Here is a 17,237-nt window from a genome sequence, read left to right as displayed (position 1 = left end):
AAGTCATGCCAAGCATCTTTTCTGACCACAAGGTTATGAAACTAGAAATAATTTATAAGTTAAAAAAAAATGGGTAAAATGAGCATGTGGAGGCTGAACAGCTCGCTACTTAGTAACCAGTGGGTCCCAAAGAACCGAAAAGGAATCAGAGAATGCCCAGAGCTGTAAGAAAATGAAGACACGATATTCCAGAATCTTGGGCAGGCAGCAAAAGCAGTCTCAGAGGGAGGTTCATCGAGATACAGACCTGCCTTTCGAAAAGGAAGAAAACTGCAAACAACCTAACCCTACATCTAAGGGAACTAGAAAAGCTCAAAGTTAGTAGAAGGAAGAAAATAATAAAGATACAGTGGATATAAATGAAATAGATACTTGAAAAAGTGAAACAGTAGAAAAGATCAATGAAACCCAGAGTTGGTTCCTTGAAAGATAAACAGTGATTTATTTAGCCAGATTTACCAAGAAAGAAAGAAAAAAAAAGGCTCAAATCTGGAAGGAAACAGAAGTAACAACCAATAGCACAGAAATACAAAGGATTTTAAGATACTCAAAAAAATGACATGCCAGAAAATTGGACCTAGAAGTAAGTCCTAGAAGTAGAACCTACAAGTAGAAAATATGACCAGACCTGTTAGTAGTAGTGAAGTTGAATTGGCAATCCAACAACTCCCAGCAAGAGAAAGCCCAGGACCAGGGGCACTAGGGTGGCTCAGTGGGTTAAGCATCTGCCTTCAGCTCAGGTCAGGATCCTGGGATCGAGTCCTGCTTTGGGCTCCCTGCTCAGTGGGAGTCTGCTTCTCCCTCTCCCACTCCCCCTCCTTGTGTGCTCACATACTCTCTCTCTCTCCTGTCAAATAAATAAAATCTTTAAAAAAAAAAAAAAAAAAAAAGTCCAGGACCAGATGGCTTCATGCGTGAATTCTACCAAACATTTAAGGAAGAGTTAACACCTATTTTCCTGAAATTATTCCAAAAAATAGAAGAGGAAGGAAGCTTAGAAATTATTTCTACAAGGTCATCATTACCCTGATACCAAAATCAGACAAACCACTACAAAAAAAAAAAAAAAAAAAGGAAAGAGAACTGTAGGCCAGTATCTCCAATGAACATAGACATTAAAATCCTGAACAAAATTATTAACAGACCAAATTGAACAATCCATTAAAGGGATCATTCACCACAATCAAGTGGGATTTAACTCAGGAATGCAAGGGTTCCACATTCCCACATCAGTCAGTGGGATAGATCACATTAACAAAATGAAAGATATGAACTGGGCGCCTGGGTGGCTCAGTGGATTAAAGCCTCTGCCTTTGGCTCAGGTCATGATCCCAGGGTCCTGGGATCGAGCCCCGCATCGGGCTCTCTACTCAGCAGGGAACCTGCTTCCTCCTCTCTTTCTGCCTGCCTCTCTGCCTACTTGTGATCTCTGTCTGCCAAGTAAATAAATATTTTTTTAAAAAAAGGAAAGATATGAACCATAAGATCATCTGAACAGATGCAAAAAAATCATTTGACAAAAAGTAAACATCCATTCACGATGAAAACACTCAATAGAATGTTTACAAGGAGCACACCTCAACATAATGAAGGCCATAAATGATAAACCCACAGCTAACATCATACTCGATGGTGGGAACAAGACAAGTCCACTTTTGCCGCTTGCATACAGCATGGGAAGTCTTAGCCACAGTGATCAGACAAGAAATAAAAGGCATCCAAAATTGGTAAAGAAGTAAAACTAACTATTGGCAAATGACATGATGCTATATGTACAAAATCCTAAAACTCCACCAAAAAAACTATTAGAAGTAATAAATGGATGCAGTAAAGTTGCAGGATACAAAATTAGTATACAGAAAGTTGTTGCATTTCTATGGACTAATAACTAAGTAGCAGAGAAGAAAACAGTCCCATTTACTACTGCACCAAAATGCATAAAATACATAGGAAGAAATGCGCCAGAGGAGGTTAAAGACTTGTCGTCTAAAAACTGTAAAGCACTGAAGAAAGAAATTAAAAACACAGACAAACATAATAATGTACCATGCTTCTGAATTGAAAGCTTGGATATTGTTAAGGTGTCCATAGTACCCCCAAACAATGCAGATTCAATAAAATTCTTACCAAAATACCCCTCATATTTTTGCATAGAACCAAAAATTAAGGCAGAGGATGTGAATAGAAATTTCTTTGAAGAAGACATGCAGATGACCAACAGACACATGGGAAGATGCTCAACATGACAAATCAGGGAAATACAGATCAAAAGCTTAATGAGAGATGACCTCACAGCCATCAGAATTGCTGGAATCAAAGAGGAGACAATAAATGTTGGCGAGGATGCAGAGAAAGGGGAAGCCTCTTACACCGTTGGTGGGAATGCAAGCTGGGGCAGCCACTCTGGAGAACACTGTAGAGCTCCCTCATAAAATTAAAAATAGAGCTACCCCATGACCCAATAATTCCACTACTGGATATTTTCCCAAAGAAAATGAAAACAATAATTAGAAAAGATGTGTTTATTGCAACATTACTTAAAATAGCCAAGAATGTAAGCAATAAGTGTCTATTGATAGATGAGTGGATAAAAAAGAGAAGGTATGTGCGTGCGCGCGCACACGCACACACACACACACACACACACACACACACACGCTGGAATATTATACAGCCGTAATAAAGGATGAGATCCTACCATTTACAAAAACCTGGATGAACCTTAAGTGTGTTAGACTAAATGAGGTAAATCTGACAGAGACAGACAGATCCTAGATAATTTTACTTATTTGTGGCATCTAAAAAACAAATGAAGAAACACACACCAAAAAACCAGTCAATATAGAGAACAAATTGATTGTTGCTAGCAGACAGGGGAGCAGGGAGCTGGGTAAAATATATAAATGGGGATTAAGAGGCACAAAATTCCAGTTATAAAAGAAAAGTCATGGAGATGAAAAGTGCAGCCTAGGGAATACTGTCAGTAATACTGTAATAATGAAGGCTGGTAACAGTGACCACTTGTACGCCAAGCATGGAGTGACATGTAGGACTGTGAAACCACTAGATCGTGCGCTTGAAACTGACATGACATAATAAAAATTATTTTAATTGTCAAATTTGAAAGAAAATGTTTTAGAAATGTAGAGCAACTGCTCTGGAAGGTCCTATAGAACAGCAAACAATGATTACGGAAATCCTAAAATCCTGTTACTGAGCAGGGACCATTGAGTTGGAGAAGTAGAAACTTCTGCCTCATTTCTGCGTAGCACTAAAAGTTATCTTCAAATTGTCTAATTAAGTGAAACAGTAGTAACTTTCTAACACACATAATTTATGTTTGCTGCAGTTTGATGGGATGACCCAATTATCGTGGGATCACCCACGACCCCGGTAACAGCAGAGAGTCTGTTAATGACAGAGAAGCAAAGCCTTGTGACCGCTTACCTCCTTTATTAGATATTCCTCCCCGCTTCCCACAGCTCGGGATTCTCAGTAGTGAGCTCTGGTGGGGTTTTCTTCCTGAGCTAACAGATGATTTTCCTGTGCTGAGGCTTCCTGAAGCTGAAAAGGGGGACAGAAAAATCAGGTAAAGACCGATGCTGCCGTCTCCCTTGTGGTGGACACAGACACGGTCCTGCAGCAGGCATCTAGTTGGCTTGTTTGTTTTTTCAGATTTTATTTATTTGAGAGATAGAAAGTGTGAGAGGGAGAGAGAGGGAGAGAGAATGAGCGGGGGGAGCAGCAGAGGGAGAGGGAGAAGCAGACTCCCCGCTGAGCAGGGAGCCCAATGCACGATCCCAGGATCCTGGGATCATGACCTGAGCCAAAAGCAGCGGCATAACCAACTGAGCCACCCAGGTGCCCCAAGGAGCTAGTTTTGGCAAAGTGGTGACTTAAGAGTATTGATACAAGCATCAGTCTTACCTGTTAAATATGAAGACCTGCATGAAAGTGTGTGATCCTGTTCAGGGTGGTCTTTAATACACACATTCGTTAAAACGAGTATTTCACTGAGATTGTTTTTGTGTTCTCCAAAATACACTCTTCCATGCCTAACAAGGGAATTATTGTTAATATTGATTTGCAATAATAGCGAATAAAAGAACAAAAATATTGTATTTTAAAGAAAATATTTGGGAGGAGGAAGCAAGATGGCCGAGGAGTAGGAAACAAATAACATCAGATCCCAGGAGTTCAGCTAGATAGTTATCAAACCATCCCAAACACCTACAAACTCAACAGGAAATAGTAGAGAAGAAGAGCAACAATTCTAGGAACAGAAAATTGACCACTTTCTGGAAGGTGGGACGTGCAGAGAAGGGAATCCGAAGTAACGGGAAGATAGACCATGGGGGGAGGGGCTGGCTCCCAGCAAGTGGTGGAGCAGCGGAGCACAAAACCGGAACTTTTAGAGTCTGTTCCACGGAGGGATGGCGCTCCAGAGGCCAAGCAGGGGTGAGCCCTCGTGGGGACAGCGTCGTCTCAGGACCCGCAGGGTCACAGAAAGATCAGGGGTGTCTGAGTGCGGCAGAGCTGCCAAGTATTGGACCTGGGAAGCCGCTGCAGAGACGGAGCCAAGGATGGGCTCTCAGCTCAGGGTTACCTTAAACTGAGGCACAGTTGGGCCTCTACTCTTCGAGCAGGGACCCCACAAGTGGAAGATCCAGGAGACTCACCTTCCTTCTCCGGGACAAGTGGCACGGAAGCACGGCAGGATATGCAGGCTCCAAACGGGGATGTGCACTGGAGACAGAAATGCTCGGTCACAGGCTGGGTGAGCACAGAGCACGGCTGGAGAACAGGGAGACGGGAGGGACTGACTGTATTTCTCCGAGGGCGCACTGAGGAGTGGGGCTCAAGGTCTCCGCTCCTCTGGCCAGAGCCTGGGCGGCCGCCATCCCATCCTCCATAGCGGTAGGGAAAGCGATCAGGGAACAAAAGCTGTGGAGCGCGAACCTGTGCAGATCACTTAGCCCAGCCCCTGACAAGGGCGGTGTGATTCTGCCTCCGACAAAGACATGTGAGAATCACGGCAACAGACCCCTCCCACTGAAGATCAGCAAGAACATCCAGCCAAGACCAAGTTCACCGATCAAGGAGAACAGCAGAACTCCAGAGGAGGGGAAAGCAACACACAGAATTTATGGCTTTCCCCCCATGATCCTTTAGTCCTGAAAAGTTAAATTTTTTTATTTTTTTCTTATTCTATTTTTTTAACTTTTCCAGTTTCCACTTTTAACATTTTTAACTATTTTATCTTATTGATACCTTTTTTAAAAAATCTTTTTAATTTTTCATTGTTATAGTCATATTTTATCCCTTCATTGTATTTAACATTACTTTTGGTATACATACAGGGTTTTTTTCATTAAAATTTTGGAATGTAATTTTTTCTAATCAAGATATACCCTAAATCTAGCTCCAGCCTGATCACATTCTCTCCTTTTTTTTCTTTTTCCAACCAACTTCTCTTATTAGTTCCTCTTTTAGAATCTTTTAAAATTTTTATCTTTATGATCATATGCCATCCCTTCATGTGTTTATCCTTATGTTTGTAAATATGTAAGTTTTTCTTTCCTTAAAATTTTGGGAGGTAGTTTCTTCTGGGAGACCAGAATACACCCAAAATGAAGTGGGTGGTTCTATCCTATTCACCAGTCTAATATATTTTTTTTATTTTTTATTTTTGTTATTTTCCCTCCTTTCTTCTCCCCCTGGTTTCGGGTCTCTTCTGATTTGGTTAGCCTGTATTTTTCTGGGATCTTTGCCACCCTTTTAAGTATTTTACTCTCTCATTCATATATTTTTAGCTGGGTAAAATGACAAGGTGGAAAAACTCACCACAAAAATAAATAAATAAATAAATAATAAAACGAGTAAGAGGCAGTACCAACTGCCAGGGACCTAATCAATACAGACATTGGTAATATGTCAGAACTAGAGTTCAGAATGACGATTATCAAGGCGCTAGCTGGGTTCGAAAAAGGCATGGAAGATACCAGAGAAATCCTTTCTGGAGAAATAAAATCCCTTTCTGGAGAAATAAGAGAACCAAAATCTTACCAAGCTGAAATCAAAAAAACTATTAATGAGGTGCAATAAAAAATGGAGGCTCTTACTGCTAGGATAAATGAGGCAGAAGAGAGAACTAGTGATATAGAAGACCAAATGACAGAGAATAAAGAAGCTGAGCAAAAGAGAGACAAACAACTACTGGACCACGAGGGGAGAATTAGAGAGATAAGTGATACTATAAGATGAAACAATATTAGAATAATTGGGATTCCAGAAGGAGAAGAAAGACAGAGAGGGACAAAAGGTATATTGGAGCAAATTATAGTTGAGAATTTCCCTAATATGGCAAAGGGAACAAGCATCAAAATCCAGGAGGCACAGAGAACTCCCCTCAGAATCATTAAAAATAGGTCCACAGCCCGTCATCTAATAGTAAAACTTACAAGTCTTAGTGACAAAGAGAAAATCCTGAAAGCAGCCTGGGAAAAGAAGTCTGTAACATACAATGGTAAAAATATTAGATTGGCAGCCGACTTATCCACAGAGACCTGGCAGGCCAGAAAGAGCTGGCATGATATAATCAGAGCACTAAACGAGAAAAACATGCAGCCAAGAATACTATATCCAGCTAGGCTATCATTGAAAATAGAAGGAGAGATAAAAAGCTTCCAGGACAAACAAAAATTAAAAGAATCTGCAAACACCAAACCAGCCCTTAGAGGAAATATCGAAAGGGGTCCTCTAAGCAAAGAGAGAGCCTAAAAGTAGTAGATCAGAAAGGAACAGAGACAATATACAGTAACAGTCACCTTACAGGCAATACAGTGGCACTAAATTCATATCTTTTACTAGTTAACCTGTATGTAAATGTGCTAACTGCCCCAATCAAAAGACATAGGGTATCAGACTGGATAGAGAAACAAGACCCATCAATATGCTATCTACAAGAAACTTCATTTTAGACCCAAAGACACCATCAGAGTTAAAGTGAGGGGGTAGAAAACAATTTACCATGCTAATGGACATCAAAAGAAAGGTGGGGTTCAATTAGATTTTAAGATCAAATTAGATTTTAGATCAATTAGATTTTAAGCCAAAGACTATAATAAGAGATGAAGAAGGACACTATATCATTCTCAAAGGGTCTGTCTAACAAGAAGATCTAACAATTTTAAATATCTATGCCCCTAACATGGGAGCAACCAACTATATAAACCAATGAATAACAAATCAAAGAAACACATCAACAATAATACAACAATAGTAGGGTACTTTTACACCCCCTCACTGATATGGGCAGATCATCTAAGCTAAAGATTAACAAGGAAATAAAGGCTTTAAATGAAACACTGGACCAGATGGACATCACTGATATATTCAGAACATTCCATCCCAAAGCAACAGAATACACATTCTTCTCTAGTGCACATGGAACATTCTCCAGAATAGATCACATCCTGGGTCACAAATCAGGTCTAAACCAGTACCAAAAGATTGAGATCATTCTCTGCATATATTCAAACCACAATGCTCTGAAACTAGAACTCAGTCACAAGAGGGAAGTTGGAAACTCAAATACATGGGAGGCTAAAGAGCATCCTACCAAAGAATGAATAGGTCAACCAAGAAATTAAAGAAGAACGAAAAAATTCATGGAAAGAAATGAAAATGAAAACAACTGTTCAAAATCTGCAGGGCACAATAAAGGCAGTTGTGAGAGGAAAGTATATAGCAATAGAAGCCTTTCTCAAGAAATTAGAAAGGTCTTAAGTATACAACCTAACCCTACATCTAAAGGAGCTGGAGAAGGAACAACAAAGAAAGCCTAAACCCAGGAGGAGAAGAGAAATCATAACGATCAGAGCAGAAATCAATGAAATAGAAATCAAAAGAACAGTAGAAAAAAATCAATGAAACTAGGAGCTGGTTTTTTGAAAGAATGAATAAGATTGATAAGCCTCTGGCCATATTTACCAAAAGAAAAGAGAAAGGACCCAAATAAATAAAATCATGAATGAAAGAGGAGAGATCACAACCAACACCAAAGAAATACAAACAATTATAAGAACATATTATGAGCAACTATATGCCAGCAAATTTGACAATCTGGAAGAAATGGATGAATTCTTAGAGACATATAAACTACCACAACTGAACCAGGAAGAAATAGATAACCTGAACAGACCCATAACCAGTAAGGAGATTGAAGTAGTCATCAAAAATCTCCCAACAAACAAGAGCCCAGGGACAGATGGCTTCCCAGGGGAATTCTACCAAACATTTAAAGAAGTCTTAATTCCTATTCTCCTGAAACTGTTCCAAAAAATAGAAATGGAAGGAAACCTTCCAAACTCATTTTATGAAGCCAGCATTATCCCAATCCCAAAACCAGACAAAGACCCCACCAAAAAGGAGAGTTACAGACCAATATTCTTGATGAACATGGATGGAAAAATTCTCACCAAAACACTAGCCATTAGGATCCACAATACATTAAAAAGATTATTCACCACAATCAAGTGGGATTTATTCCTGGGCTGCAAGGTTGGTTCAACATCCGCAAATCAACCACTGTGATACTATACATTAATAAAAGAAAGAACAAGAGCCACATGATACTCTCAGTAGATGCTGCAAAAGCATTTGACAAAGTACAGCATCCTCTTCACAGTGTAGGGACAAAGGGTACATACCTCAATATCATCAAAGCCATCTATGCAAAACTCACAGAGAATATCATTCTCAATGGAGAAAAATTGAGAGCTTTTCCCCTAAGGTCAGGAACACAGCAGGGATGTCCACTATCACCACTGCTGTTCAACATAGGACTAGAAGTCCTAGCCTTGGCAGCCAGACAACAAAAGAAATAAAAGGTATCCAAATCGGCAAAGAAGAAGTCAAACTCTTTGCAGATGATATGATACTTTATGTGGAAAACCCAAGACTCCACTCCAAAACTGCTAGAACTCATACAGGAATTCAGTAAAGTGTCAGGGTATTAAATCAGTGCTCAGAAACCAGTTGCATTTCTATATACCAACAGCAAGACAAAAGAAAGAGAAATTAAGGAATCGATCCCATTTATAATTGCACCCCAAACCATAAGATACCTAGGAGTAAATCTAGCCAAAGAGGCAAAGAACCTGTACTCAGAAAACTATAAAGTACTCATGAAAGAAATTGAGGAAGACACAAAGAAATGGAAAAATGTTCCCACGCTCCTGGATTGGAAGAACAAATATTGTGAAAATGTCTATGCTACCTAAATCAATCTACTCACTTAACACAATCCCTATCAAAATACCATCAAATTTTTTTTTCAAAGAAATGGAACAAATAATCTTAAAATGTATATGGAACCAGAAAAGACCCCAAATAGCAAGGAATGTTGAAAAAGGAAGCCGAAGTTGATGACATCACAATTCCAGACTTCAAGCTCTATTACAAAGCTGTAATCATAAGGAGAGTATGGTACTGGCACAAAAACAGACACGTAGGTCAATGGAACAGAATAGAGAGCCCAGGAATGGACCCTCAACTCTATGGTCAACTAATCTTCGACAAAGCAGGAAAGAATGTCCAGTGGAAAAAAGTCTCTTCAACAAATGGTGTTGGGAAAATTGGACAGCCACATGCAGAAGAACGAAACTGCACCATTTCCTTATAGCACACACAAAAATAGACTCAAAATGGATGAAACACCTCAATGTGAGACAGGAAACCATCAAAATCCTTGAGAACAGAAGCAGCAACCTCTTCAACCTCAGCCACAGCAACTTCTTCCTAGTAATGTTGCCAAAGGCAAGGGAAGCAAGGGTAAAAATGAACTATTAGGACTTCATCAAGATCAGAAGGTTTTGCACAGCAAAGGAAACAGTCAACAAAACAAAAAGACAACTGACCAAATGGGAGAAGATATTCACAAATGACATATCAGATAAAGGACTAGTATCCAAAATCTATAACGAACTTATCAAACTCAACACCCAATCAAGAAATGGGCAGAGGACATGAACAGACATTTCTGCAAAGAAGACATCCAGATGGTCAACAGACACATGAAAAAGTGCTCCACATCACTCGGCATCAGGGAAATACAAATCAAAACCACAATGAGCTCCCACCTCACACCAGTCAGAATGGCTAAAATTAAGTCAGGAAATGACAGGTGTTGGCAAAGATGCAGAGAAAGGGGAACCCTCCTATATTGTTGGTGGGAATGCCAGCTGGTGCAGCCACTCTGGGAAACAGCATGGAGGTTCCTTCCTCAAAAAGTTGAAAATAGAGCTTCCCTATGACCCAGCAACCGCCCTACTGGGTATTTACCCTAAAGATACAAATGTAGTGATCTGAAGGGGCATGTGCACCCGAATGTTTATAGCAGCAATGTCCACAATAGCCAAACTATGGAAAGGACCTAGATGTCCATCAACAGATGAATGGATAAAGAAGATGTGGTATATATACACAATGGAATACTATGCAGCCATCAACAGATATGAAATCTTGCCATTTGCAACAACGTGGATGGAACTAGAGGGTATTATGCTGAGCAAAATAAGTCAATCGGAGAAAGACAATGATCATATGATCTCTCTGATATGAGGAAATTGAGAGGCAGCGTGGGGGTTTGTGGGGTCAAGGAAGGAAAAAATGAAACAAGGTGGGATCAGGAGAGAGAAAAACCGTAAGAGACTCTTAGTCTCACAAAACAGAGAGTTGCTGGGGGGTTGGGGGAGGAATAGGGTGGTTGGGTGATGGACATTGGGGAGGGTATGTGCTATGGTGAGTGCTGTGAAATGTGTAAGACTAGTGATTCACAGACCTGTACCCCTGGGGCAAATAATACACTATATGTTAATAAACATAATTTAAAAATAAATCGAGAAAAAGAAAATATTTAGAGAGGAAGGGTTTGGATATGTAGGATGGTCTTCACCATGCTCCCGATTCAAGTTTCAGGGACCACGAATGCTGCACAGCTGGCTGGCAGTTGACTCATCGCAGCTGGACTGTGGGGTTAACTCGTTAGTCCTTATTTAAAACATTTCAGAATTAACTACTCAGTCTTACCATTGGGGAGCGTTGAGTTCATCTTTGGCTGTCTGTCTCTCTCTGCAGGGCGCATATGGGCCGTACTCCCCCGATGAGTGCATATCTCTGCCCGTGTACACGAGCGCCGAGAGGGACCGCGTCGTAGCCAACATCGACGTCCCATGTGGTGGCAACCAAGACCAGTGGATTCAGTGTGGAGCGGCTTTGTTTCTGAAAAATCAGTAGAGTCTTAGGATAATAAAAGCTATTTCAGCAAAAAGAAACATTTGCTACTTCAACTTTAAATCAACACGTGGTCAGTCTACATTTAAACTGTTAGTTCAAAAACTGTCCCCTTGTCGCCCACTATGTGTTACTGATCTCACTGGGTTTTTATTTTCATGGGTCATGACAGCACATGCAACTTTAAAAGTAGTAATTCATAGGGTACATGCTAAAATGCTGAATTCCCTTGAGAACATTAAGTATTTTTGTGAGGCAAGTTCATGTTTCCAGTGGCTCAAAGAATTTAATGTTGTAGGTACGAGATTGAAAATATATCCAAGGAATCAGTAATTAATTTTTGTGGCTATTTTTTGGTATTGTAACTTTATATCAATTAATAAAATATAAGACCATTAATTTTTTCAGTCATATATGGGTTTAGATTTGTGTTCTTTTTAAACACTTAAAAATATATTCTATTTTGGTTAAAATATACAGCATCTCCAAGTCATCCAAAAGACATGGGGAATAACAGCATAGAAACCAGGGTAAGAATTTTACAGATGGAATCATTAAACAATGAGGGGTTATCATTTCTCATGTAGCTGACTTTTTTTTTTACCATCTGTTTCCATGAAACAGTGAAATTCTACAATGGCTGGAAGCTTAAATAAATATATGTTGTGGTTTTGCAGTTTCTGAGTGATTGGAATTGGGTTCAGAAATCTTAACTACTTGCTGTCATATTACCATTTGCACGGGTCTAATCAGGAGACCAAAAACCCAACCAGACCACCACACTGATTTAAGTGGGGAAGTTCGACAGGAAGGGTAAGCTAGGCTAAAAGAAAGGGTGAGAGAGGCCCCATGAGATATGCCGGGGCTGAGGGAGTCCCCGCGGCAGGTTGTGCCAAGCGGGGAGCCTCCCGAAGCCTGGGGTTCGGGCCTCACCGGGCAAGGTCTGTGTGCAGACGGCTGGCGAACTGAGAATTTTCCAGAGTCTCTGCAGTTCTGGGCAAGCCCAGGCCATGGAGAAAGGAGGAGCTGCAGAGCGTGCAGGGGCCACGGCCTCAGCAGGTGAACCGTGTGACCCACTTCTGGCCAGAACACTGGATACAGACAGGACACGGTACCTTCCAGAAGCCACCTTCCCGGGACACGGCCCGTCGGCCACACTCTCCCCTTCTCTGCACCTGTCCGGCTGCCTAGCCGGGGCGCCACCATCTGGGGCCCTGTGTTTGCAGCCACAGGGACAGAGACAAACATGGAAAACGTGGGACTCTGGTCTTCCAGTCCACACCTGCTGCTTTCTTAGTTCGCACAGAACACCGGCCATTAGAAATGAACATGATTTTAAGTGAGCCTAAAAAATGAGGTGTCAGAGCTAGAATTCCACATTCTGAGGGAATTCCCTTCAGAGCTCCCTCATTCACAAGCTTTCTCGTCTATTTGCTGGGTGTGTTGTCATCAAAGTTAATTCCCTCAACTTCTTATAACCTCAACGAAGAGCTCATTGAGATTTGTCTATAATTTGCATTTGATTCGATTATTTCAGATCAAAGCAAAAATGGCATGATGTCTTGGCAGAAGCCACCATCACACAGGCACGTAACTCCCAGTGGGAGCTCTAGGATGGCGGGCGCAGAGGTGAGGGACAGCGTAGGGTTTCTGTGACTCCAGCTGACTTGCAGGCCGGTGTGGGACCGCATGGTGGCCGGAGTCCACTCCCGGGAGGTAGGACCCTGGGCTCCCAGTCTCCACCGGCCCCTCCCCTTTACCCAGACACCTGAGCCCGAGCGTTGGTTTTGTGTCTGAAATGCGGACCGTTGTACGCACTGTACAGTGAGTCACAGAAGATACGTCGTAAGCAAGAGCAAACTCACACTCAAGGTACTGGGCGTGACTTAAAGGCTCAATCATAAGTCAGAGCTTTACATAAAACATTAATTCACTATCTAGAAATAAAGATTAAGCTGGGAATACTACTACTACCATTACTACTACTACTACTACTTCCCAGTTTTACATTACCTGCTGTGCCTGTGACTGTGTTTCTGGTGCTAAAGGTCCATTGTCTTCAGAAGACGAACCACAGCTTCACCGAACGGCTGTCTGCTGTCGAATTCTGTTCAAAAACCACAGACAGTACGTGCTGAGCACGTGACCGCAGTGAGAGCAACTCCAAGTGACGGACGGACAGGTGTCCTATTCATATGACGTCCGTGTCCCCAAGGAGATCTGCAAGCCCCTGTTCAGGTGGCCTACTGGAAACTCTCCAGTGGGAAGCCGTCTCGGGTCTCCCTGCGCTAAGGAAGGGGCTGCAGAGCAGGGGGGAGTCCTTCGCGGTTGTGATCCCGGAAGCGAGGACACTGAGAGCAGGTGTGTGGGTCCGTGCCGCACCCCCACACGTACCTGCCGCAACAGACCTTCCGGCGAGAAGATACAATGACCCGACAGTGCCCGTCAAAATCCTTGTGAGCTTATTTTCATTGACAGGGTAGCTCTACAAGGAAAGGGGCAGATACTGAGCGGGTGGGGACACTTTCCCTGGGGCGCGAGTGTAGGAACAAAAGTGCTGCGCCTCATAGAACCTCCCGTGGGGTTGGAGACGGTCAACGGTCGGTTGGTGGTAAGAGGCGTTCTCCTTGCCCTGCGGCCTCCTGGGTGCTTAGCCCCCGATCTGCTGGCCTGAGATGTGGGACAGAGGGTTGGGATTTGCATTTCAAATCACAATTCATTTACAAATAAGCTATGAGTAAGGTTAAAGGACTTCTCTTACCTTTCCTGTCCATTTGTGACTTTTCTTCCGTGAAATGCTGTTTTTGTCTTTGCTCAATTGTTTCCACTTGGTTGTCTTTTCTTAGATTTTGCCAAATCACACTTTGTTACTTGAATGCAGATTTTTCCCAGACTTTCCTCTGGTTTTCCCAGAGCAAGGTTATTAAAAAGACAACATCTGCTTTCCTTTAAAGTTTTACCTTTTGTCAGTGGAAGGACCACAGATAGTAAGCTTAAGTTAGATAAAGCTATGTGCAAATCCAAAATTTCTTTATCTGTTAGTCACATGGTCCTAAGAAAATCAAAGAATGCAAGAGTCCGCTTGTTTCTATGAAAGACCTCACACCTCTTAGACAAAGTGGGCTCCAAGCGCAATTTCAACCGCTGGGCAGGAGCCCCGTGCGGACTCACGGGGAGGTGCTTGCGGACAGGCTCTGGGGGCACCGCTGCTGCAGGTGCTCGAGCAAAAACCACAGGCAGAGTCAAGGGAAGTGTCCCGTCTAGCGGGGACGGGGAGCTAAGAGGCTGCGCATGGTCCTAAATTCGCCAAGAGGCTTGGCTCCCAATTCCAGGCGCACTGAGACTCGATCCCCTGGTTCCCAGACCACCAGCCATAGCGCGGAGTCGCTTGTGGACTTAGGGATCTGCAGATGCTTTGTTAAGTACAAGATTTGTCAGTTCAAAGGCCTTTCTGTTACAGAAAGAACACACGTCTGTGTATGGAAGGAGTCCGCCAGTTCCCAGCGCTCTCCATCGGCAGAAAGCTCACGCCGCCATAGAGTTCCAGTTCAGACGCCGTCAGAGTTGTTGAAAATACATGTCACTATGGAAGCGAAAGGAATGAGAAGTCCAGTCCGGGTCAGGAGCCGGACTGCGGGTTTTGTGAGCAGACAGTCATGTATACAACTCCCATTCGTGATCAAGGACTCCTCGTGTGCAAGTCCAACGTTGACGTTCACCACATAGTGACGATAATGAAAGTTCTCACGACAGGACGGTGAGAGGAACTTTCTCGAGGCTGATAGTCTTGGCTTTTTCTGAAAGCTGTTGGCCTTAGGGTGCTTGCCTGGGAACCAAGGGGACAAAGACGGTTACAAGCTGCAGCCTGGAGCAGAACAGGGACAGGAAAGCCAGGAGCAGAACAGGGACAGGAAAGCCTGGCGGCTGGGTGATGGCCATAGGCCCCCGCACCCCAAATTCACGTCACTCCTTTTATCCCTCACCCAAAGCTTCCTTTCACATCCTCTTCCCCATCACATCACATCACACCCCTTTTCTGGGTGAAGCCGGGCTATACGTGCCTGCCTGGAATTGCACGGCCTGAGCCAAATGTAGGGGTGTAGGAAAGAAGGGGGAGGGATGGGCCCCCTTTCTAGGAACAAACAGGTCCCGTGGCAGCCCAGAGGCAGTGTCCCCAAGTGGGGAGGACAGGACATGTGGTTGCATGTGGTGGAAGCAAAGGGATCTCACAGGAGGCTGAGGAGAATGGCTGCTTAAGGACAGATGTGTCCACAATGGACCCTTCTCGGAGCCTCAAGGATTCATTTTCAAGGTCACGTCATCACGATAACTAAGGAAGGGTCACATGTGCACAACGCTTCATCATTCGCGAAGGGATTACATGGGCACCGTCGCAAGCACCGTGCAAGGACCACAGGACAGGACTCGGATGGGGCACGACACGGACTATCGGGAGGCCAAGCGGCTTGTCCATTCAGACTCGGGACCCGGAGGCTGCACCCACAAATCTGCTGACAGCGCCCGCCTCCACTGCCCTGCAGGGACCCGTCCCCAGGGCGGCCGGAGCAGGGGCTCCTCCCTCTGCCAGGAACCTCCTTCCTGAGAGCTGTTTCCCGAGAGCATCGCTCTGGCAACGGGTGATCCCCTGGGGCCGCGGATGGGGGGGTCTCTGGCAGGAGGCGGCTCAGGTCCCTCCAGGAGAACCCAGGACTGAAGAGGCAGAAACTCACCGTCTGCCATGTGGTCCTCAAGCCTGGTCCCCGCGGTGTGCGCACGCAGACACACGGGCACGCCGGCCGCTGGACGGTGAGCCTGGGCTCAGACGTGTCCCCAGCCCCCGCCCCTCCACTCTGGCTTCCCTGCCAGATGCTGCTCTGCTCACGGAAGCGTCCCCGCGCCCTCAGCATCGGTGGCACCGACACGCGGGGGGCTTCTCGCCTGAGCCAGAGTCAAGGTCTGAGAAGGGGAAGCTGCGAAAAGAGAACTTGCACCTGAACCGAGCAGCTCTAAGAGGGGGCCTGGCAACTGTGTTCTCCAGAAGCCGGACCGTCCTCCGAGAGCGGGAGCCGTTCCAGACGGCGGGGAGCGAAGGGCAGGGAGGGGACGGACCGGGTGGGCGACTCCGCATCCCCGGCAGGAGGGGCGCAGCACTGGGCACGGCTGCCCGCAGGCATCGCAGCCCGTCCGGGAGGCAGGAGCCCCGTTCCCCACACCCCTCCCCGCGCCGGTAACTGTGCAGTTGGTGTGAGAAGCCTTTGCTCGGCGGGTGCTGAGTGTCTGCCGAGTAAGGACGGCCGCGACAGCTCATTGCCACACGTCCGGGAAGAAGGACCTGCGCGCACGCAGTACAACAGTAATACCTGAGTCTGGGTCTGGGGTCTTGGGGGCTCCTCGCCATTACCACAGCTTCTCTGTAAGTTTATTTCCAAAGAAAAAGTTTAAGAACGTAGCTCCCCAGCTACATCCCCGCGTGTGACCTCTGCGGTCAGCCTCTAGCAGACGCCCTCGGTGTCCCCACCACGCGGGCTTCCCCCGCCTTACAGCAGTCGGCGTTCTCCCACGCAAAACCGTGGCGTCCTCTTCCTGCCCCTGAGCTCCTTGCGGTTTGGCCAAGCGCTTTACAAAATACTGCAAAGCCAAAAAGAAAGTGAAATAAATAAATTACAATATGAAAGAAAGAAAGAGATCGATTACAAAATGTAGGTCTGAGATCCGAAGCACGGACAGGATTTTCTTTCCTCAGAACCACCGGAGAAGCCCACCTCCGAGTCTCCGGTTGGACCCACAGAGCTTGGAAATGCTGCGCAGCCGGAGCAACAGTGAAAAGAATACTGTGAGGGTGTCAACTTCTTCTCTCCAGGAGAGTCGCTGTCCCCCTCCAAAAATCGGTAAGACATTTATTCCAGCAGGAGCTGAAAGGGCAACAATGTCAGTAAAATCAA

At 44.4% G+C, this 17,237-nt stretch overlaps 1 protein-coding gene across 1 annotated transcript in view; it reads left to right on the top strand.

Annotated features, from left to right (window-relative positions):
• The window catches only part of LOC111153786 (dynein cytoplasmic 2 heavy chain 1), a 309,334-nt gene extending 297,677 nt beyond the window's left edge, over window positions 1-11,657 (top strand). Inside the window, 1 exon segment of the mRNA XM_022513025.1 lies at window positions 11,140-11,657. Coding sequence (XP_022368733.1) covers window positions 11,140-11,298 — 159 coding nt within the window. The 3' untranslated portion in view covers window positions 11,299-11,657.
• The last annotated feature ends 5,580 nt before the right edge of the window (window positions 11,658-17,237 follow it).

The sequence above is a fragment of the Enhydra lutris genome, unplaced genomic scaffold (assembly GCF_002288905.1).
Source record: "Enhydra lutris kenyoni isolate GAN:26980312 unplaced genomic scaffold, ASM228890v2 scaffoldscaffold34, whole genome shotgun sequence".
Taxonomy (NCBI): Eukaryota; Metazoa; Chordata; class Mammalia; order Carnivora; family Mustelidae; genus Enhydra; species Enhydra lutris.
Note: the sequence above shows the minus strand (reverse complement) of the source record. Positions and strands in the feature narration are given on the sequence as shown.